The following is a 23,480-nucleotide window of genomic DNA, read 5'->3' as shown; positions in this document are numbered from 1 at the left end:
TATCTCATGAAAATATCTAACTTTTTGGCTTTGACTGAATAATATTACAGAATTCTAGCAAAGTAGTATCTTTGGTTATATCTTGTAACTCAGAATACCTAATTGGCAGTTATGTAGGACTTTGGTTCCTATAGTGGGAAAAATGAACAATTATTCATTGTGACTGTTTGACAGACAGTAAACTACAAATAGTGAAGTCCATGGGGAAAAAAATTCCAGAACAGTAAAAAGAACGCACAATGGAGAATGTTTTGAGAATTGTTGCCCTAGAGTTTTCCCTCTTTTAATAGTGTAGAACATATGGACTGTTTTTCTAATAGTTTTTTTTTATGGTTGAGAGAATTGGGATAGTGTCTTAATGCAGAATAAACAATATAGCATTGATACAAACATTTGCATCATTTTTTTTTCATGGAATACCTGTGAATGTAGTCTTCTGTTCTGGCATTTAACTTATCTAACCATGTGCCATGGACTTGAGTCACAAAGTCCTCTTGGTGAACAGGAGGTCAGTGTTTAAAAAGTTTTCTTAGCATGATGTGTTGTGTGGCAGGATTGCCTCCAGCTCACTAATTGTGAAAACAGCACGGAGACCAAGAGGTCCCTCATTAGGGACCCAAATGAGGTCAGAGCAGAAGAGTGACACATTTCCCAGCCTGGGATAAAGTAACATAAGGAAACTGGTGAATCCAGGCTAAAGGGTTCAAACCCCAGCCCTGTTGTTCTTTAAAACTATAGCTATGGGGAAATTCCTTAGTCCTTTCTGCCTCAGTTTATCCTCTATAGAAATCTGCCCATCTCACAAAGTTCTTGTGAGAATTAAATGAGTACTTAAACCAGTAAGCACTATAGCAGTAATTGATAGTCTTATTTCATGAACATGTCAATTACTGATTTTGTGACATTGCATCGAAATCTGAAATTATTTAATTTGAAAACCTCCTTCTAAAAATTCTTATTAACAATTGCAGAAAGGGAACAAGCTGTATGTAATAATAATGTACATCACATGAAAGCTTGAAGGAAAAGGTGTTGAATGTTTTCATGACGAAGGCACAATCACTGTAGGAAAAGATTGAATTGCTTACCCCAACTGCATCCTTAAGCAAAGTGTATACTTTGTATGGAAATAGCACATGGTATAAGATAGCCGTGAACAATTTTCTGTGTCATTAAAAAACCACAAGTAGTTTTGCTAGTAAGAGGCTCACTAAGTATCTGCGCCATGAGCTGTGAAGCGGGGCTCCTGGTCTAGGATCTCTCAGCACATCTCGTGGCTCTCCTGAATGTGGCCGTTACGCTGTGCTGGAAATGTTCTGGACAAAGGACACATAACATCCCTCCTGCCTCAGCAATGCACCTGGCTACGTCAGCATCATCTTCGAGGGGTCTTGTGGCCCCTCAGACCCATCAATACTGCCGGGCTGAGTGTATAGATTTGTTAGAATGGATGAATGGATGCTTAATTTTTGTGCTTAGCCATCATGAGTGCCTGTGAAGGGAAGAAGTGATCAGAGAGAGAGGTGCCTCACCTAGGAATCCAGACAATGACAAGCGTTCCTTGTGCTCCCTCCCTGTGTAGGCACCTTAAGACCTTTGACACAAGAGGGCTCCAGTTCCTGCCCTAAGCAAAGTCGCCACACCTCTACGTTCCTTACAGATCTCCAAAATCCAAGGATAGCATCCAGGGCTCTATAAACCCCTTCTAGGATACCTAATGACTCCCTCAATCCCAACCCCTGTGAGCTGAGTTGACCTGTTTTCCTCTGCATTTCTGACTCCTTTGACCTCCTTCCCACTTGCGTTTCTGTGAGGACATAAATCACTGACTCTCCTGACCCCCAGGTCTGGAGTCCATCAGTCTGTCTTTCAGGCCCTTAGAATGTCCCCAAATCCACCTCCTTGCAAGACTGCCACCTCATCCCTTCTTCCAGGTCCCAGAAGGATTCAGGAGACAGGCCCCTGAATGAAGTGCCACACTGCATTCTTGTCCCCACCTCCCATTCACCCTCCTTTCTGCTCCCACCTGCACCACAGAGCCACGGCATCATTTTCCTCCTGCACATGTACATGTGTTGTGTGCACACGTCATTTTACCTCCCAGTGTGTCTTTGTGTGAGTGTGCACACATTATGCACGGGTATACCTGGGAGTGCATGTCCATGTATCTCTGGCATGTGAATGTAAGCTTATATAAGCCTCTCATGTACACATGGTTGTGTGAACTTGTGACTCTCCCTAGCTTCCACTGTGGAACCCAAGTCTTAGTTGGCTTATTTTTCCTATTTTTGTTTTGAGACAGAGGATGTCTGTGTAACTTTTCATTCTTTGTGTCTCTGTATCTCTCTCTCTAAGTTAGTACACCATCACCAAGTGACACCAGCAATCGTATTTACAGGGAACCCAGGAACTTGTGGCCATGTACAACTGGTGACATCCTAGGAACCAGATGCTAAGTTGATCCCCACACAGCAGTGGGGAGACTGGGGAGGTCATGACAGACACAGTGACTTGTACTGGGTCACACACAGTGGTTGGAAGGAGGGTAGGGTTTGAATGTTGATGTGTCTCTTCAAAGCTGGGTCACCAGACTGAAGGTATGATGGAAGCAGTAGAGTGCAAAGCCCTGAGTTTAAACCCCAGTTAAGACAAATAAAAAAGCTGGGGCACTGATGGCACCCAGTCTGCCCCTGACTGTGTGTTGGGGAAATGTGGCTGTGCCAATGTCCAGTTTCTCACATAGGTTGTGGGTGGGGAAGTCAGTAGCCCACGGGATCCCTGGGGGGCTCTTTAAGGAAAAGGCTGAAATGAAGGCACCTCCAGAAATGACCTCACAGTCTTGACAATGGGCAAAGTGGAACATGGAACCTGGGTACCAGGCACTTCCATTCCAGCACAACCCCACCCAGCTCACTTCTCTGGAGAACGTGAAGAGGCAAACATGTTCTCTTGCTGTCTCCGTGTATGCGAAGGCTCAGGCCCGAGTGAAGGTCATGACCACGTCTCAAGACGCTGGGTCAGCCCTCGCTCTGGCCGTCTCTGGAGATTTTGCCACAGGATCCCAAAGGTGACTCAGGGCAACCAAGGGCAGGTGAAGGAGGGCCAGCCCATCACCCAGATGTGTCCAGGAAGCACCAAATACTTGCCAGAGAGAGAGAGAGAGAGAGAGTCTGTGTCTGTGTGTGTCTGTGTGTGTGTGTGTCTATGTGGATGTTGATGTGGGCGTGTGTTCTGGAAAATTCTTTCCAGGCTGTTTTCACTTTCCAGTATGGCGATGAGTCTTTCTCCAGTTTGATGGTGTGACCAGCTGTCTCTTACTTTTCCCATCCCAGGGAGCAAAAGAGTTGGCCCCGACCCTGGCTGACCCCTGCAAGGCAGGGATGCTCAAAGCAGGCACTCTGCAGCAGCTGGTGGACCACCTGGTGCCTGCCCTGCTCTTCGGGGACCCAATGGACATCCCTATCTTTCTATGCACTTACCGACGTTTTGCCACCACACAGCAGGTGCTGGACCTGCTATTAACTAGGTAAGGGTCACCTGCAGGGTAGAGGACTCCCTACCTACTGGCTAGGATTGGGCATGCCTGTCGTCTCTTGTGCCCAGTGTGATTGTGGGTACTGGGCTACTCAGAGATCAACCCTCATTGGGAGTTAACAGGATAGATGGGATGGACCCTGGAAGTGCTTATGGGTATTGGCGGGGGAGGACTGCCCCAGCATGGTGGGCTGCCCAGGGTGCGCTCAGCTGCTCTGTGTGACTTCCCCTCCCCAATGAAGAAGCTCTTTGCCTGAGGCCTCACTTCCCTGAGAACTGGGCAAAGCATTTTCCCCACTTTTAAAGGTGGCTCGAGCTAACATCGGGGGTCCCTAACCTAATGTAGCCAAGGGGCCCCAAGCCCACTGAGGTATCTGGAAGGAGACAGTTGGACTCATTCATTGCACAAATATAGAGGTAGCACCTGTTGTGTGGTCACATTTCCAGACACTTAGTAAAATTCACTAAGAGGAGCAGAAAAATCCCTGACTTAAGTGGTTCCATGGCTATTGGGAAGTAACACAGGGTCACTAGACATCACAAGCAGTACAGTAGAGTGAAACCCTCACAACTTCCCCTAGATATGACTCCTTCCTCTACTCCACTGAGGATGGTGGACCACAGGAGCAAGTCAAGCAGTGAGTAGCCGTTCGGACAATAGGGTGGTTGCCTGTCTCCAGAGTGAGGTCATTTGGGATGGGTTGGGGAAAGACGGCAAACTGTGGTCCCATACCTCTCATAATTTCTACTAAAGGACCTTGGTCTAGGGCTTTACCTGCACGTGGAGGAAGACAGAGAGCTGTCCTGACAGGGCGAGTGGGTGGGGTACTGAGTTCTTGGGAAGTTGATGGTCTGGGGCCTCAGAGCTGCCTGTGAGAAGCCATCAACTGTACCACAGCCCATTGCAGCCAGACTTGCCCACCCTGTTGGATATTGTAGCCCACAGAAGGTGTGAGCGCTCGCTCCTTAGCAGTGGGCACTCAGCAGTTTCCAGGGAATCAAGGACTGCTCAGGGAAAGGCTGTGCCACTAAGAGAACACTGTCACAGGAAAGCAGCCCACACATGGCTCATGCAGAAGGGAGCAGCAGGCACCACAGTAGGTGAGTGCTGTAGATGCCACACAGGAGGACCAGGCCTCGTAGACGTGGCAGTCTAGGATACAGATGCCTAGGACGCATGGCACACGGAGTAGGGTGAGGAGCTTCCCTGAAGGGGAAGAACAGCTCACACCTTTGATCTAGGGTGGCCCCCGTGGAGTTTGTCTGTGGCTCCTGCCTGTTTACTTGGCCTGCCACTGCCTGGACTGCTAAAGGGGCTTGGACTCAGAGGTGTGCTGGCCTCTGACTAGACGGGGCAGTCACAGGAGTCCAGTTCCCACAGGTGTGCTGCGGGAAGGCCAGGAGAAGAAGAGGCCAGGCCTCTGACTCTCAGGCCTGCCTGTCTGTCCCCAGAGCCATGTCCTTCATCGTGGGCACTTGGCTAAAACAATACTCAGAAGACTTCACCGAACCTCTGAACTTCCCTTGCCTCAAGAAGCTGGTGAATTACCTGCAAGTCAACATGCCTGGGTCAGATGAAGAGAACCATGCCAAACTTCTCCTTGCCCAGATGGAGCACCTGGCACCCAGCAAGGAGAAGTCTGAGGGTGAGGAGCCTGGGGAGAACATAGAACATGCAAGGAGGGGTCTGTGCTGGCCCCACAAGCAGGAGGGTCCAGGGCTGCCATGGGGCCAGGAGTAAGGCAGCACCAGGGGCCCTGCAGGGGGTGGACTACATTCCAGCAAGGCATCCTGTTGATGGCTTCTCTGGCGAGCAGGGGACTTCTCTGCCTTTGCAGAGGCTCAGCACGAGGAAGTCTTGTTGGGGCTCTTGTCTTCCTCCTCATCTCTCTCTCCATCTCCAGTGCTTTGTCTGAGAACAACTCCACAGGTGGAACATATTGAAGCACCGTTTATGGCACACAACCCAATTGCAAAACCACCATCAGATCCAGAGCTGGTGTCATCAGAAGACTCAGAGTCAGAGTCAATTCTAGCACCTGCCCTGGAGCGAGAGCCAACTCATTTCCTACCTTCCCAGCATGGATCATGTCCAGCACCTGCTTCAGAACTGGATCCAGCTTACTCATATGCCATAGAGTTTGAGCAAACTCTCTCACCATTTTCATCAAGGGATTCTTCCTGGGAATCCCTTGTGTCTACAGATAGCACATTGAGCGAGGAAGAGCCTTCCATCTTGTTCTTCCCTCCGCAACTGGTGGCAGAACAGTTAACACTGATGGATGCTGTGAGTGCCTCCACAGGGCAGGGTATGGGTGGGCTTCCTCCTGGCCTCTGCTGCCCAGACTTGCCAAACCCTGGTACCAAGCCACTTTCAAGTCCAAATCCCAGCTCCACTGGTGCAAAAGCCATGACAGTGAGTTAAACCTAAAGCCTCCTTTCCCATTCCGACAGTGGAGTTGGGACCAAGCCCCAGTAACTATGAAGATTTAGGGATTGAATCAGAGGTGCATCCAAGTCCCATGGATCACTTCTTATCTGTCCTGGATGCCTTTCTAGCTTCAGCACTCATTGGGGGCCTGAAGTGCACTAGAACCATGGCAGACATTGTTCTACCCACTGGTTGTACCAAAAGTGTTTGCAGAGTGGAGACAGAAGGTTTTCCTGGTGGAGGGCAGAGGTGCCACCTTGGCTGTGCAGGTTGAGCCACTTTCTGATGAGTGAACTGAGATTTTTATTAGAAAATGCCACTCTTTCTTCCCTGGCATCTATTAATTTTGTAACTCATGTGCTGGGTGTCCTCAGTGACCAGAGAGCAAAATCCGGACAGTGGATAAGGCTGGAACCACATCCTCAGCTCCCCAAGTTCCAGCCCTTATCACTGGGAGCCAACCTGGACAACGGGGTAGTAGTTGCATCAGGGCAGGTGACATTCAGCCCATCCCCAGGAGCTGTTCAAGAAGGTGGTGCCCTACCACTGCCTGGACTATATCTGCACCCACTGGAAAAAGGATGACAAGGGGCATGTGGCACCCACCATCCAGGCCACTGTCACTCACTTCCACAAAGTCACCACTTGTGTCATCACCACCTGCCTGGGGGACCAGAGCATGGAGGCTGCAGACAGGGCCAAAGTAGTGGAGCACTGGATTGCGGTGGCCTGGGTATGCTGCAAGAGGGGCTGGGGACACCCTGTTCTCCTTTCTCTGATCTCAAGAACCTCAACATGGATGCCAGGGCCCCAGGCCTAGGGCCACACTGGCTAGAAAGTCATAGTGCACAGCCACAGCAAGAGTCCCTCTTCTTTTTCTATACTTGGTTTGCGTTAACATGATCCTCTGCTTACCCCTTGCTCTATGACATCACCCTGGAGCTCCCCACCATGCATCTCATCAGAAGAGGCTCAGCCCCAGGGCCTGAGGCAGGAGCTCCACCCATGCCTCACAGTGTCCTCATCTCCAGGAATGTCGAGCTCTCAACAACTTCTCCTCCCTCTGTGCCATCGTGGCTGCTCTGCACAGCAAGGCCATCCACCGCCTGAGGAAGACCTGGAAAGACGTCTCCAGGTGAGTGTACTTCTCTCCTAAGATGCACCTGGGCTGCCATCACCCCTCAATGAGCCCAGCTGCAATCCTGGGGGACAGGGGCTGCTGATGTCCACAACTGTACATGAGCCCAGTAAGTCTGTGACAGGGTTTGGATTTCTAGACTGCTTCACACAGGGCAGGGTCACACGGGAGGTTTTCACACTTACATTGTAGGCACAGCATTTGAGGATTAAACCCAAATTATCACCCCTCAAGTTAATGGGTAGGGACCCTACTGTACAAGCAGGAACTTCCTGCTCCAGACCCATGCGACCTTAGTGCTCAGTGGAACCATTTGCAAACCTCTTCTTCAATCAGATTGGAAGATTTTTAGTCTTGCTACTAAAAGAAAATGGATTCACACTCCTATCCTTCCCCACCCTACCTAACTGTCACCTTCTCTCTGCCCTTCCTGCAGCAACAGCCTTCAGATATTCCAAAGTCTGTCCAGTGTTTTGACTCCTGAGACAATCTACTGCCTGAGCAAAGAAGGGCTCGTTGAGGTAGGTGGGAATCTGAGTACAATAGGCAAAGGGGGCAGGGACGTTAATTCCTAAGAGAAAAAGTTTCTGAGTAAGTCCAGGCCCCTGTCTTCTGGATGAAGAAAGTTTTTGTGTTCAGGCAGGTGGGGTAGAGTTTGGAAATAGGAAATCTCTAGTAATGGAATGCCGTTGAGGCAGTCAAGTGTTTGTGGAGGTGGAAGAAGCAGCAAAATGAGGTAGTCTGTGGGCTCCTGCTAGTGGGTAGCATCAGCCCAACTATTGAGTGGTTTGAACCAAATGGCGCTGCCTCCATAAACCATCCCATCCGATTCTCATGAATCCAGGTTTCTGTCACCTTTCTGTGTGGGATGCACATCCCAGGGGAGTTATCTGTTAGGGGATTGGATACCAGAGGGAGTAAAAGGGCATTTTCATGGTGGAGAACATCGTGAGTGTCACCACAGAGATAGTAAACCTTTGGCACAGGCTCAGTATGCTTCAGGGAACAGTGACCGAGGACTGGGGTAGGCAGGAGACTCACATTTTTTCTCTCTCCATTTGTGGTTCCGCTCTGCTAGGAACCATAGCACACATGGAAGGGCTGTAGGACAGGACTCTGTTCAGGAACAAATGGGAGCTAGGCTCCTGCTCCCTTCACCCCCTGCCAAATGCTGTGCAGGTCAACACATCTCTCTGGGTCTGTTTTCTCATCTGACATTTGGATGGGTGATGAGCCTGGGGTTCTACCTTCATCAGAGACAAGTGGGTAGGGAGAAAAGGAAGGTACAGGAGTCCTGAAGTGGATTTGGCCATAGGGGTGAGTCAGCACAGCACCAGTGGAAGAAGGAGACATTGAGTCCTCACTGTCCCCATAACACAGGTATATGGTCATCTGCATTTTACAGATGAAACAGGAACAGGGAGGCCAGGTTACCATACCAGGACTGCCATCAGTGCACGTTGTTTTTGTTTGTTTGTTTTGTGCACTGGAGCTTGAACTTAGAGCCTACACCTTGAGCCCTTTTTTGTAATGGGTTTTTCAAGATACGGTCTCGAGAAGTTTTTGCCCAGGCTGGATTCGAACCTCCTTCCTCCTGACCTCAGCCTCCTGAGTAGCTAGGATTAAAGGCATGAACCACTTACACCTGGCTTCAGTGAGTGTTTTGACAGGGCCTAATCTAGAACTGCCATAGCAGGTGTCAAGATTATTGCCACAGCCATTCGGGACACTCCCAGGCACAAGGATTGGGAACTAAAGAAGTGAGTTTTGAGAGGAGGATGGCCTTGCTAACACTGTCTCAATCTTGGCAGGGAGAGACTTCCAAATGGGCCACCATGTGCATGAACATCAAGAGAAGACATGGGCAACAGGAGAGGGTGAGTGACCATGCCCAAAACCAGGGGCACCCTGGAAGCAGCAGTGGAGATGGCTCCACTAGACCTTCCCACTTGTGGTAGCACTGCCTGAAATGCCCATCTGACATGGCCTCTGGACCCTCCCACCTCCTGCACACTGAACACCAGGCATCCTAAGAGATGTCCTGCAGGCACCAGAGAAGGGACTACAGAACCTAAGGGGAGGTGGTGGGGAGGGAGATGGGACAAATGCCAATCTGGGAAGTGTACACAGGACACAGAGCTTCAGGAATGGTTGCCTTGGTCCCTAGTCTATTCTCACTGGGAGGCCCTAGTGGTGGCTAGAGGCAAGTTGAGATGTGGTCAGCAATAGGGACCCTGGACTTTGCTTATTGAGATATGGGAACATTTGATGCAGAAAGGATGGGCCATGCACAGGAAAGTGGGATGTTGAGGTAGGAGCTAGGACTGCTTCCTGGGAGTGGCTGTTTGAATCCTGCTGTGAGAACAGCAAGGAGCCTGCATGGGAGTGACAGGAGAGGTGACGCAGAGTAATGACCCAGAGTAATGACTGAGGACAATGAATCAGGCCTGTCACCATCCTGTCCTCTCCCTGCTCAGGAATTCAAAATCATCTCAAAGATCAGTGTCCTGCAGTCAGCCTGCAATCATGACTGTATCATGCCAGACAAGCATTTCCTGGCCTTGTTCCAGGCCATGGAGCCCCTCAGCATGGATGAGAGGTGAGGCTGGGCAGGTACTGGGGGAAGAGAGATTGGAGCACATGTAGGGCTGGCTCCCAAGAGCCTGCAGCCTTTGCTCTGTTACTATGTCACATTATTGTCTGGTAATGTCTGGGATCTGGGCACAAACTTCCAAGACAGGCACTGAGTAGGAACCAGAGTGTGGCTCCTGATAGGCTCACAGCCACCTGTGTCCTAGCTACCACCTATCCTGTGCATTGGAGCCCCTGGCAAAGACAGCCAGCTTCACTCTAAAGATCAAGAGGAGGAGAGCCGTGGGGAAATGCCTGAACAAGTAAGTGCCTGATTCCAGGTAGTGGAGGGATAGAGAGGTCCTGGGAAGTGGAAATGTGAACCTGTCTGGTTAGTTTTGGCATCCCACCTCACCTCTGACCCACCCTGGGTCTGGGGTGTGTGACCTCAATCTGTCAGCCTCAGTGTCCTCATCTGAGAAATGGGGTGATCCCTCAGAATGAGATCCTGTTCATTATCTAAGAACTGAGAACCTTGAGCAGAGTCCAGCTGGGTAATGGGGTTGGGATATGTACTTGGAGAGGGCCCTGAAGTAAGGCAGCCCCTATATTCAGCCACCAGGACTCCAAGACAGGCATAAAAGTGAGCGGCAGCTCCCTCTGCAAGCCCTGCAATGAAATGACGTTTAGTCCTGATCTCAGCAGCGGGAACATCAGTGACCCATGGAGCCTGAACTCGGCCAGCTCATCTAGCACTGACAAGGAGGACCTTGAAAAAGCATTATGCTGGAAGCCTGCGATGACAGCAAAGAGAAGGTGATGATCTGATCATCCCTTCCTCTCCTATTGCCAGTTTTCTTCCCTCTTATGTCCATACAGGAGTTTGGAAGCTCCAGCTCATGAACATGGCTCCAGAAGCACCTAGATCTGGTGCCATGCTGAGGAACCCTGCAGGGTCTGAGCTTCTACTGAAGTTTCTGTCTCCCACAGTTCTGGCAGTCAGCCTCCCCCTCATCCCGACAGGAGCACCCACATCATGTCGGCCTCCAGCAGCCTCTCCCCAATGTCAGGCTCCACCACCCCTGTGGTGAACACATGTGCCCACAGCACCCTGTCCCAGAGCTGTCTATCTCCCTCTCCTTGCTGTACAACAAGACAAGGGTGACGGTTATATCGTTTGGGTCAACATGTATGATGTCAGCAGACCCTAGGCCATCCTTATGAGCCAGATGGCAGGCCACTCACTCATTGTCCTCACTCAGCCAGGCTGCACGCAAGCATGGAACCCTGGACACCATTCGTCCCCTCTTGCTGACTACCTCATGTTCAGGAAGGATGGATAGGCCAGCGCAAGGGAGTGTCTACTACTCACTTCCTGACCAGCAGTGTGGAAGGGAGCAGAGGGCCCAGCTTGCAGGAGGCCAAGGGGACAATAAAGAGGCCAGAAGTGAAGGAGCAGAAATGGAGGAGATGAGGTCGGGAATGGGCTAGGGCCAAGTGGCAGAGAAGACCTTGACTTTCTCTTGGAGGAAGACGGAGCTAGTAGGAGTTAGATTAGAGAGGGCCAGCAGTGGCTTATGGCCTACCCATGGGATGTTGGCCAAGGTACAGAGAGGCTGCTGAGGGAGCTGCAATTGCAATCAAGCCTGGGAGAGTGGGAGCCACAGCAGACTGATGGCCCTGGAGACGACCAGCAGTGTCAGGGTCTGGATGTCATGTGAACCTGGGGCCATGGGACCTGCTCATATATGTTTAGTCATACAAGGGGTGGCTCCTCGCGTGTGCTGGTTTCCGGCGACAGGTGAGTCACTTACAGCCCTGCCTTCCCCATGATCTGTCAGGTGCCCCACGGCACACCAGCACGACTGAACTTCTTGCTGCCAGACTCTGCAAGAGCTGTCATTAGCAGCCACTGCATAGCACAGAGTCTGAGTCTCACATGCATTCTGAACCTCAGATGAGAGGCAGCTGGGAATCAAGGCTGTGCTGTCCACTGCTGCAGCTTCTGGCTCCCATTAGGAGCCACCTGTAGAAGGCTCCTTGGCATCTGACTGTCTCCCCCTCTCCTAGAGCTGCACAATAGATGTATCAATTGGCCAGGCTCTTTGATCTTGTCATCCCTGCAACCTTTCCAAGGTGGCATGGGAGGAGGTCACAGGCTGTTGTGAGAGACGCGGGCTAGGAGCATTTGGCAAGAGCCTACCTCATTACATAGGGGATACTGTCATTGATGGGGAAAAAGTGAGGATCACTTGAGCCAGCCGTGAGCCCTGCACTTAGAGCTCAGTTTGTAGCACAAGGGGCCTGGCCACTATAAATTGGTAGCCACTCTAGGGCCCTTGGCTTGATGGCTTGTTGTCTGTTCAGATCCAGGTAAGCAGCCTGGATATTACCCCAGCTGCTATTTCCAGTTCCTTGGAGAGACCCACACGGGATCAGCATGAGTCTGAGGATGGCAAATGGCTGGAGGTCATCACAGCTGATTCCGGTAAGTTGGAGAATCAGATAGGCAACAAGGCCCTCTGTCCCAGAACACGTGGACACAGGATCAGAGTGGGAATTGAGCACAGAGTACCCTGAACAAGGAAAACCCTTCATGTTCCCGGGTCTCCTCACTACCCCAGTGCCTGCTGAACCTCCATGGCTTTGCACAGCCAAGAATATGATTGGGTAGAAATGAGGAATGGACAGGAAAGTTTTGTCTCATGGGCAGAGGACCCAGGCTGACCACTCCCAGTAGGGAGGTTTTCTGACTATCCTAGAAAATGTACACTTCAGAAAGAATCAGGGGCTGGGGTTGGAGCTCTGTGGTAAAGTGTTTTCCCAGAAGGCCCCTGTTACAAATCATAGCACAGCTAAAAGAAGAAAAATCACAAAAGAATGGGAATTGTGTTATTTGAAGGGTGACATGTTAAAATTGATGTGTGTGACAAGAAACACACATTGTAGGGAGCCAAGGCACCCCAAGAAGAACAGAATGAAGGAGCCCAGGCTCAGAGCAAGCAGTTCAGGTTCAGAAACCTTGGAAAGTTCCAAGTCCTTTGTACCTGCAGGTTCATGCCCAAAAGGAGGCAGGGTGCACAGTCCTCCTAGGTGCAGCTCCCTTCCCCTGTGACTGTGTCCACCCTAGGGGATCCATCAAACGGCATGGCTGATTATCTTAGTCCTCTCCTTGTGCCCACGGGCCCTGTCTTGTCACCTTTGTGTCTTCCTGGGACTTTCTTCCTCTTCTCCAGCTTTTCTCATGCTACACCTGATTCCTGCTCACTAAAAGTGAGGAAGTCCTGCCCATGATTAGCCTAAGGGCTCCCCCCAGAGCAGAGAAACCTTTCCCTAGACCTCTACATTCACCCCACGAAAGCAGACAATCCCATTGTAGTGCCCCATGGCACACAGGACACTGGAGAATCTGACAGAGGGCTTAATCACACAGAAAAGTACACTGGATCTACATGGACCCCAAAAGTCAATGTCCATGTTGTCCATTTTCTGCTTTCTTTCTAAGGAGCTAAGCATCCCAGTCCTGACATTAGGCTAGACAATGAGCAGTGACACCACCCATCCCTAGACATTGTATTCCAATACCCTGGAGCTTATTGCACCATTTTGGTTATGGAGATAGAATTGGAGAAGCTCCAGTCATACAGAATAGAAAGAGGAGACCTAGAGAGGGCAAGAAATGAGGATCAGAAGTGACAATGCCCACAGCAGCATGATCCCATTGAAGGGCTTGTTGAGAGAAGACTCTAGGCCATGTACTCTAGTGGGAAAGAGCCGCCCAGTAGAAAGACTTGCTGGATTCCTGGAGCCCACTGGATATGAAGGTCTCCCAAGACCCAGGCTTAGGCGACCTAGGGCAAGAATTTTCCTTTTCTAATCCTTGGAATCTTCACCTATGAGAGGGTGGCATTTCAGCACAGATGACTAGAGTCCAGTAAACCAGCTGTTGTGGGAAGTGCAAACCAGATGGGCACCAGTGAAGGGGTGTGTGATGACCCTTTGCCAGCTCCAGGCTAAGCAGGGTGTGCTAGCGTCCTTGTCTGAGAAAGTGTCATTAGGTTTCCTCAGGGCCAATGCACAGTCCACTCCTTGCCAGGAATCACTGGGAGGGAGCCTTTTGTGTCCAGGAGCTGAGCTAGAGGTGTACTGGGGCCATGGGCAGACCTGGTTGAGTAGAGGTTCTGTAATGGTGGGGGCGTTCCAGTGACTGCCACTGACTACATCTCTGCTACTCTCCCACCAGAGCTCAGCATCCAAGAGACTTCAAATATGTCTACATCCATACAGGACCATATCGTAAATTCAAAAGCCTTCATGGAGGGCCCTGCAGGCAAGTGTGGAACCAGCTGGACCTTCCCTCTGAGAAGGCCTAGGAAAGTTACACTGCCATGGGCATCATATTACAATAATTATACTAGGCTCTGTCACCTTCACTACAGATTACCTGGTGTAATGTGCACATGGAATAAATAGGAATGTAACATTAAATTTTAATATTAAAGTAAGTTTTCACAAATACCAAGGTCCTTATCATTTTTTTCTTATATTTCCTGTGTTAATAATGAGACAGAATTTCACATTTCATGAGGAAATAAGAAATCTTGCAGATTTCTTACACTATTTTGTGCAGAATTAGGAAAGGCCAGCCCTCTTGTCAAGCAGGCTGGAGGAAACACACATCCACCTTGCCCAGAGCAAGTGTTCATTTCAGGCTCATGAAACTGGTTGTGGCACACTGCTCCCTAGGGACTCCTGGTTAGAGGTTGGAGGTGCTGTCACAGAGCCTGGAACAACCACTGGAATTTGGGTGTTCTGAAAAAATGCCATTTGCTAAAGAAATGGCTGAGGGGGAACGACTGGACTCAGTCTCTCCAGGAAAGCACCCATTAAGCTGAAGGGGGAGGAGATCAGAATCAGCAATCTCAGGACTCTGGGAAGTGATCAGACATAGTAACCAGGGGAAGCTTCAGGAAAGGAGACACTGCTCAAGGTTCAACAACAGATAAACTCAGTAAAAGCATAAGCACAATTTTTTTTGGCAGTACTGGGGTTTGAACTAGGGCCTCATGTTTACTAGGCAAGTGCTGTGCAACTTGAGGCACTCCCCCAGGACAACCACATTTCTTGAAGACAAATTCATAAATCTTTAACCAGCCCAACTAAGGAAAACAAAAAAGGAATCATGCAAATTATCAATATCGGGTATGAAAGCAAGGGTCTCACTGCAGATGATATATTCAAAGGCTAATAGGGAATATTCCACACAGTTTTATGTCCATAAATTCAATAACAGATAAAATGAAACAGTTATTCAAAGATACAACCTACCATAGCTCACTAAAGAATAGATTAAGTGAATAATCTGATATTTATAAACAAATTTATAGCTAAGAACCTTCTTACAAAGAAAAGTCAAGGCACACCTTCATTAATAAATTATAAAATTATCTAAGGAAAATATCTGTTCTACATTTTTAAAAAAATCCAGATAGTGGAAACCACAGAAGCATTTCTCAACTCATTTTACTCACTGTTACCAGAGTTCATTTGGAACAAATAAATCACCAGGATGCCAAAACTAGATACAGCATTACAAGAAAAGCACTCCCGAGGCCAATAGTCCTCTTAGTGCAGAGGAGGGATCCTCAACAAAATACCAGCACATGGACTCACAAATATACCAGTAGAATAAGAAATCGTGTGCAAGCAGGATTAATATGGAATACAAGAATGCATCAGCATTCAAAAGTAAAGAGTGTATATTTGCTTATGATCACACTATGGAAGGAAGACGTGGTCATCAACAGATGAAGAACAAAGGATGAAACTACTTCAGAAATCAGGATTAGAAAAGACTTTCTTAACCAATGCCACAGTTTGCATTTCAGATTGAATTTAAGCCGGCATTGGAATGCCACCCTATAATCCCAGTTCAAGGTTTGCTGTAGCAAGTCATGAGGCCTTGTCTCAAACAGAACACAAAAGCAAAAGTACTGTAGGTGACCTGCCCAACAGAGCACATGCCTGGTATGAGAAGGCCTGGGTACCATCCACAGTACAGCAAGAGAGAATGAATTGAAATATTTGGCTTTTATTTTTCCCCACTCTGGTGACCCTGCCTAGATAAATTCTTTCAAACTATTTTTTTTGCAAATAATTAACTTTCCCAGAATTACAGTGTATGCCATAATCAAATTGTGCTTGAACTGAATTAAAATGAAATGAAATTGAACCAAGTCTTATTTATACCTCTAGTATGTATCAAGAGCAATGTGTGCGTTAGCTTGGAAATGAATTTATGTATGCAGCCATCTATTCTTTTTATTGCATGTAAATTATTTATACTACCTGTTCTTGAAAATAGGAAAAAATAGAATTGGAATCTATTCCTGTTATCCCAGCTAATCCAGCAGAGAGACTGGGAAGACTGGGGTTCAAGGCCACCTTGGGCAAAAAGTTAGTGAGCCCCTATCTCAAAGAACAAGGCAGTCATAGAAGATAGATGCCTGTACTTCCTCTTACATGGGGGCGCAGGGAATCTAAGTGCAAATCTGGCCCAAGCAAAAAGTGCAAGAACCTCTCTGAAATACAACTAAAGAAAAATCATCTGATAGTGTTGCTTAAATGTAGGGGACTGCCTAGTGAGTGCAAGGTCCTGTGTTCAAAATGCTATACTGCCACAAAAGAAAACTAAAGCTATAAGCTGCTCACAGCAGCATTTGTGGTCATGGCCAAAGGTGGGAACAACCCAAATAGCCATGAATGGATAAAGAATGTTGAACAACATGAGATCTATGTATAGTGGGATTCCATTAATCCTTAAAAAGGAATGACATATTGACATATGCTGTAATGTGTTTGAATCGTGGACACATAATATGCTAAGTAAAATAAGCCAGACATGAAGAGACCATCTCTATGATTCCACCTTGGTGCTGTGCTAGAGGAGATTAATTCAGAATGAAAGAATTGTTACAGGGAGGGCAGCAGTTGTGGAGTGTGGTGGGAACTGTTGCAGAACAGTAGGAATGGACTTATGGCACTGAACAGTCCCTTTAAGAATGGTGAAAATGATAACCGTTATGTTTTAACATATTTCATCATAGTGAAACTACTTTCAAAGTTGCTAAGACTCTAGAGGTACCAGGAGCTATATTCTGGGCTTTACCAACACTCACTCATAAATCCTCATATTTTAAATACTTATTCCTGTGTGGGCATGAACAAATTGAAGGCTAAGAATGGAAGTGATTCCCCCAGCTCACACAGGTATACCAGTGCAGGTGGGATTAGAACCCAGACGCTAGTGTGAGAGTACAGGTTCCTAATGCTCAAGCTTGTCGGTCAGTAGCCATGAAAATTCAAAACTGATCACGTCTTCTCTGTATAAAGCACCTTCATCTACAAGGTAGACACAGAAATCAGAAGTAAGAATTTAAGTGCTCACTACCTCATTATAGAGATTAGTTCATTCAGATATTTATATCCTAGGACTCATTCTTGTAAGTAGAGCAGTTCACATTATTTTTCATAGTTTTCTGCTTCTCCTAAGTCTAAAAATGTGAGCTACTACTTTTCTGAGCCTAATGCAATTTCCCAGTACTAATGCATTTGCTTAATTAGAAGTCAGCTCTGTCCACTAATAAGGACATTAGGAATTCACCTCAAGTCTTTCTTCCCCATCATGCTTTCTGGTTTGGGATCCCTTGGCTTGTCTCTGACGCTCATCACCACCTAGTGGTCATCTGGGGTATTACCATTTCTTTAGGTTAAGAACTGAAGGAGAGCAACCAAATCACTCGGTGTTAGTTCCACTGGGCACTTGCTTTGAGACAAAATGCAGATAAACAGTGGATAAGCAGGAACATTAAAAGTGGCTTCCTGTAATCTATTACATTTAAATTGTCTGAAATATCAATATTGGTAACAAGTAAAATTGAAAATTACTACTGGGACGGATTTGCTTAAAAATAGAACACTGAGTAATGATTTTGCATTATGACACTAGCTAAAAAATGAAAGGCTGTTCAGCACCTGAAGGTATAAGCTGCTGTTTCCCTGGCCTAGCCCCGCCTGCCCTAACAGATGTGAGGGCATCTGAAAGGCCTGGTTTACCTGTCCTATCTTCATTTCCACTGTGGACAAGTACCTGGTACATAGTGGAGTTTCATTGCTTGGAGGGATCGATGAAAATAAGAGAGAGAAAATAATGTAAAATGTTAATTAGCATTTTCTTTGTAAAGGATGTAAGGAAAGCGGTTATTGAGCAGATCGCCTGTACCCAGGCAAGCGGTAGAGGTTAGTACACTGTTACCAAGTGACCACTCAAGGACAGCTAGCTGTGAAATTAATAGCTGGATTCCCATGCCCAGTAGATGTAATAACTTGACTGGATGCCACTTTTGTCTATATTGGCATAAAACGCACTACACTGAACAGCTGCACAAGAGCTGCTGCTGCTACTGCTGGGGCTGACTGACTGGCTGATGGCTGCAATGGATAATAAAGCATATAAACTCCTTCCTGGCTCCTGTTTGAACCCTGGGTCTGCTCAAATCAAAGAACCTATCTGCTTGAAGCAGGGTATTTGACTCACAATTGACACAGCCAGCAGGATACTGTGCAGCAGATAGGGATCCACAAGGAACAGCTTGAATATTAGAATCACAGCAATTAGGAAAGTGAGCACATTTCAGCAGATGTACTTCTGAAGGGAGTTTGTTTTCAGGCTTGCTTATTGATGGAACCACGTCTACCATGCCTCTGTACTCAGTGGTAAGAGCAAGGAAGTGCAGTCCTTCACTGGGTAGGAGTTGTCCTCTGTGTTCAGAGGGCAAAAAGGAACCAAGTGTGAAACTGAAGTCAGGGAGGTCTTCACCCCTAACTTAACCTAAAATGAGGAATAGATCAATCACAGGATATCATCTGCTTGAAGCAAGTCTAGATAAAGGCCTTAAAATTCCATTCATCCAAAAGCCTTTCTGATAGTGCAAATCACTCTATATGTCTGTCCTTGAATATGACTGTCTTTCAGGGTTTTTTCTTTATTCCTCAAGAAATTCTAATAAAAAAGGATGTACCAGTTTCCTAAGAAAAAGGTCCATAAATCTTTCTCATTTTCTGGCCAGATATTTCTGTGCATTGCTAGTCCTTTCCAGGGCATCAACTTTTCATCTAGTTACTATGTCTGTTTTGTGTATGGGTCAGTTTGCAGTTTCACATATTACAGAGGCTTAGCCAAATGTATGTGCTTTAATGTAACTTGCTTATTTACACTTGAAAATGTCTTGGTCCATTTTGTCCTTGGTTGTACCATTAATTTTATAAACGCCACCAAAATATTAGTACAGTATCACATCCAAAAGAATACAAAAAGGCTAAGACATGACACCTGCCTTCCAGAAGCTTCTGTAAATCTCTGGAGCATATAAGCAGCTAAGATCAAATTTTAAAATAATAAAGGGGGGCAGGAGAGTCAAATAACCCAAGTAATAAATGGGCAAAAGATGGAAAGAAGCAATTTACTGAAAAACAAAAACAAATGACAAAATGACAGATAGAAAAAGCTTAATCTCACTGATGCTTTGGAAAGTGTGATGAAGGATGCCAAGGCTGCTGGCACGGGGACAGAGAACGGATACATTTCTATACTGTAGGCTGGAGGTGTAAATTGCTCAGTTTTTAGAAGGTAATTTGGCAAAATTAACTAAAATTAAAAATATACAGAGCCAGTAATTGTACTTTAGCTATTCTGGAGAAATTCTCACACTTTTACATAAAAGCCTGACCAGTACTAGTTATTTTAAATATCAATCAGCAAAGGCTTCAAAATTAGGTTTCATGCCATGAAATTCTAAAGAACAACCAAGGACCAAGACATTGTGAAGCATACATAAGCAAGTCGCAATACAGCACATATAAAATGTTTTCATGCTACACAATTATATATAGAATTGTACTTATGTGCAATCAAACAAAGAAATCACACTCTTCGGGTTTGTATTTAAGCACAAGGATGCATAGTTAGGTATAAATGCTTAGGAATAATAGGAATAAATTACCTTTGAGATGGAGGAGAGCCAATGGAAAAGAATTAGGAAAGAGGGGAGTTTTCCTTTGCCTCTGTCTATATTATTTGTATAAAAATATACTTATACATTACTTGGGTGACTAAAAGGTATAATTTTAAAGGGGACATCAGTAGCAGGCTATGATTTTTAGCATTATCAATACCTTTCTACCAGTAAGTATCATTCCTTCTTGAAAGTAAATATTCCTTATGGTTGTTACATCTTCTAATTGATAGTTGTTCCCCAGTGTTTTGCTTGACTAAGAAATTAAATGGTCTTGCCAGTTCTTCCAGAGGTTCAATTCCAAGTTCATTCTGACCTACAAAGAAATCATGTTGAATGTCATTGGTTGGTGTGTTTCTTAATGACACCAAAGGCAAACATTCATATCGGCTATTACATTGGTGTTTTTCCATACCACCATGACTTTGTGGTCTTGCTTTTAATAAGGTCAAGACATACTTTTAGAATAAATGTTCTAAGGCATTTTCTCAGAGCTGTGCATTTGCCAGATCACCAGGCTCATCAGTGATATACTTTTGTAAAGAAGGTTGCAAAATATGGCTTGCTTTCTTTTGAAAGGTGGGATTTTATTTTCTCAAACTGCATATCTTATGATCAGTGTTAGGATATTGGGAAAGTAGGTAGGATTAATCTTTTCAACTGACTATTTCAATTTTAAGCTACATTAACAGAGAAAGTAAAAATCATGTTTCTATAGTCTTTTAAAGTAGATAATCTAGAAACTTTCACCAGCCAAGCCAAGATCATGATATAAACACTGGTCTTGTTTTCCTAAAAGAAAGCTACTAAAGATCTATATAGATATTCTTATAGAAATAGAAAAGGAAGAAGAAAGTATCCATTCCAGAATGCTGGTCACAGATAAGATGAAAGAACATTTTGCCATGTTTTAGACGAAATACCCATGGCAGTACTTCTCAGCACAAGGAAAGATGTGAATATGTCTAAGGTCTTTTGTCTGTTCCAACTATAGAAATCACAAATTGCTTTGTCCTTTGCTGTGTTCCAGTCTTATATACACCTCACCACCACTGCTGGCTATGTAGACAAAACACGGCTATGTAAATGAAATTCATACAAGACAGGAATGGCCTCCAGATTATACTTGGGACAATTTGTGATATAGGAAAAACCCTTAATTGCTTCCTTCTTCAAGTACCTTTAAGAAAGCCCAGCCATGCATCTGAAGAGTCTCTGAGTAGTAGTCCAGAGGAAAGGCCCAACTCTGGTCCCACTGGATGGCCAGCCTCAACCATCAGACATGTGACTCCCAACATCATCAAGCTAGGGACGGCCAGGTCTAGGGTTCAAATCCAAGTGAGGAGCCTGACCTCTTCCCCTCTTGGCAGCAGAATAGCCCATGGAAGGACACAAGGTGAGCCCTGCAGGAAGCTGAGATACCATCCAGGCCACTCCCTTGTTCTACAGAGAGTAGTGAATGTGCCACTTGCCTGGCCAGATCTGGATGGACCTGGACAAGACCATGGTCACCTCTGTTCTACTCCAGGAGAACCCTGCACTGAGGACAGAAGCTCCATGCTAAATCCCTATCCATCACTTGGGATGGACATAGTGGCCTTGCTACTGGATAATGACCCTGGTTAAGAACAGCAGGTTGCCTAACTCTTCTTTGTGTAGGAATAGTAAAATACATATGACCTAAAACTTGCCACTTTAATCATGTTTTTGAGACGGGATTTCACTACGTAGCCCAGGCAGGACTCAAACTAACAATGCTTCTGCCTCAGTCTCCAAAGAGCTGAGATTACAGGCATATGCCACTATACACAACTCATTCTAATCATTGTTTTTTAAACTATAGAGTCAATTTTAAAAATATATTTTTAAATATATTTATTGAATTGTGAAACCATCATTACAATCTAGCTTTATTTTTTTAATTATCATATCATTGTTGTACTGGGGATACATTTTGACATTCACAAAAATTCTAACAATATATCATAGCTGAACTCACCCCCTCCATCATTCTCCTTTATCCCCCCTCCTCCATTCCTGGAATGGTTTCAACAGGTCTCATTTTTCCATTTGCATACATGAGAACACAATATTTCCACTACATCCACATTTACCCTCCTACACCCTTTCCTTATACCTTCCTCCATCCCACTGCTACCAAGCCTCCAGACAGGACCTGTTTTACCTTCCTGTTCTCTGTTTCTGAAAAAAAGACATTTTTGTTTGTTTAAGTTACCTATGTAGGGTGCAGGGTATTTCATTGTGACATTTATATGTATATATATGGTGTGTATTATAACCCAAATTGGTTCATTCCTCTATATTTCTCCCTTCTACCTTAGTCCCCTTCTTACGGTGATTTCAACAGGTTTAAAATTCTATATTCAAGTACATCAAGCATATTCACCTCCTTAACTTCTTTCTTTTACCCTCCCTCTCCTGTTAGTGACCTTCACTTAGTGTAACCTATTTTTCATAATATTTCTTGCAGTGTGCAGTTATCTCTCCTTAAGTATATTCATATTCTTGTGCAACTATCACCACCATCTACCTCCAAAACTTTTCCTCATCCCAAATACACTCTATACTCATCAAAAAATGTTCCCCCTTCTCCCTCCCCTAGCAGCCAGTAACCACTACTCTCTGTCTTAACCACTACTCTCTGTCTCTATGAATTTGTCTAATCTAGTAATTTCTTATCAGTGGAATCATATGTTATTTGGCCTTTTGCGACTTATTTGACTTAGTGCAATGTCCTCAAGCTTCATCTATGTGTAGCATGCGTCAGAATTTTCTTTGTTTTTAAGGCTGAATAATATCCATCCATCCACACGTACCCTACATGTTATTTATCCATTGATTCATCAAAGCTTCAACCTTTTGGCTATTATGAATAATGCCGTATGAACATTGGTGTACAATGTTTAAATTATTTTGCATATATATGTGTATATATATATCCAGAAGTAGAATTGCTAAATCATATAATAATTCTATTTTTAATAATTTTGAGGAATTATAACAAAGAGACTCTTCATGTTCCCACTTCTGTGGTATGCAGCAATTAAGACTCAATCCACCTGACTTGAGCCAGGAATCCAAACAGAAAGTTGATTGGCTGCAAGTGACATTTTTCATGGACCTTTCCCCAATGTGGTTAGCATTTTCATAGCTGTATCCCTTACAAGGCAGTGAGCCTGTAGGTAATTGGGGATCTTTCAACCATCTTTGCATTTGTGCTGTCCAGCATTGCTGTGGTTTGGATAAGTATCCCTCAAAGGTCCAGGTCGTGAAGGTTTGGGCCTCATCTCTTAGTGCTTTTGGGAGGTGGTGAAATCTTTAAGAGATGGTGTAACCTTTGAGAGGTGGTAGAAATTTTAAGGAGTGGGGCCTTGTGGGATGTCCTAAGTTATTTGGGGTTCCCTCAAAGATGAATGTAGGACCTCCAGCTTCTTCCTCTTACTTTTCCCTGCCCATGAAGTGAGTGGTTTTGCTTTGCCACACATGCTACACCACTGCCATCCAACATCCCCACTAGTCCTAAAAGGAATAAGTATACCTGACCATAGACTGGAACCTTTAAATTCATGAGCTTAAATAAATAAAGTCCTTTTTCTCTATAACTTGGTTATCTCAGGTATTTGTTATAGTGATAGAATACTAGCGCAAGCATGTCTTACATGATAAAAATACTCAAATATTAACTGAATGAATTGTAAACAATATAAAAACC

At 45.7% G+C, this 23,480-nt stretch overlaps 1 protein-coding gene across 1 annotated transcript; it reads left to right on the top strand.

Moving 5' to 3' along the window:
• Positions 1 to 2,861: 2,861 nt before the first annotated feature.
• Positions 2,862 to 14,141, top strand: LOC109701306 (ral guanine nucleotide dissociation stimulator-like). The gene is made up of 12 exons (XM_074058064.1): positions 2,862 to 3,067; positions 3,308 to 3,526; positions 4,116 to 4,172; positions 4,987 to 5,180; positions 5,421 to 5,821; positions 6,483 to 6,698; positions 6,997 to 7,100; positions 7,540 to 7,624; positions 8,915 to 9,997; positions 10,290 to 10,490; positions 12,042 to 12,162; positions 13,918 to 14,141. The coding sequence occupies exons 1-9, from the start codon at positions 2,862 to 2,864 to the stop codon at positions 9,059 to 9,061; spliced, it is 1,629 nt and encodes a 542-aa protein (XP_073914165.1). The 3' UTR covers positions 9,062 to 9,997; positions 10,290 to 10,490; positions 12,042 to 12,162; positions 13,918 to 14,141.
• Positions 14,142 to 23,480: the final 9,339 nt, after the last annotated feature.

Source organism: Castor canadensis, chromosome 2 (assembly GCF_047511655.1).
Source record: "Castor canadensis chromosome 2, mCasCan1.hap1v2, whole genome shotgun sequence".
NCBI classification, from domain to species: domain Eukaryota; kingdom Metazoa; phylum Chordata; class Mammalia; order Rodentia; family Castoridae; genus Castor; species Castor canadensis.
Note: the sequence above shows the minus strand (reverse complement) of the source record. Positions and strands in the feature narration are given on the sequence as shown.

Coding starts and splice junctions, on each gene's coding strand:
- LOC109701306 (XM_074058064.1), top strand. CDS start 2,862: ATGGAACCTGGGTACCAGGCACTTCCATTCCAGCACAACCCCACCCAG. Junction 3,068..3,307: donor TTTGCCACAGGATCCCAAAG/GTGACTCAGGGC, acceptor TGGTGTGACCAG/CTGTCTCTTACTTTTCCCAT. Junction 5,181..5,420: donor CAGCAAGGAGAAGTCTGAGG/GTGAGGAGCCTG, acceptor CTTCCTCCTCAT/CTCTCTCTCCATCTCCAGTG.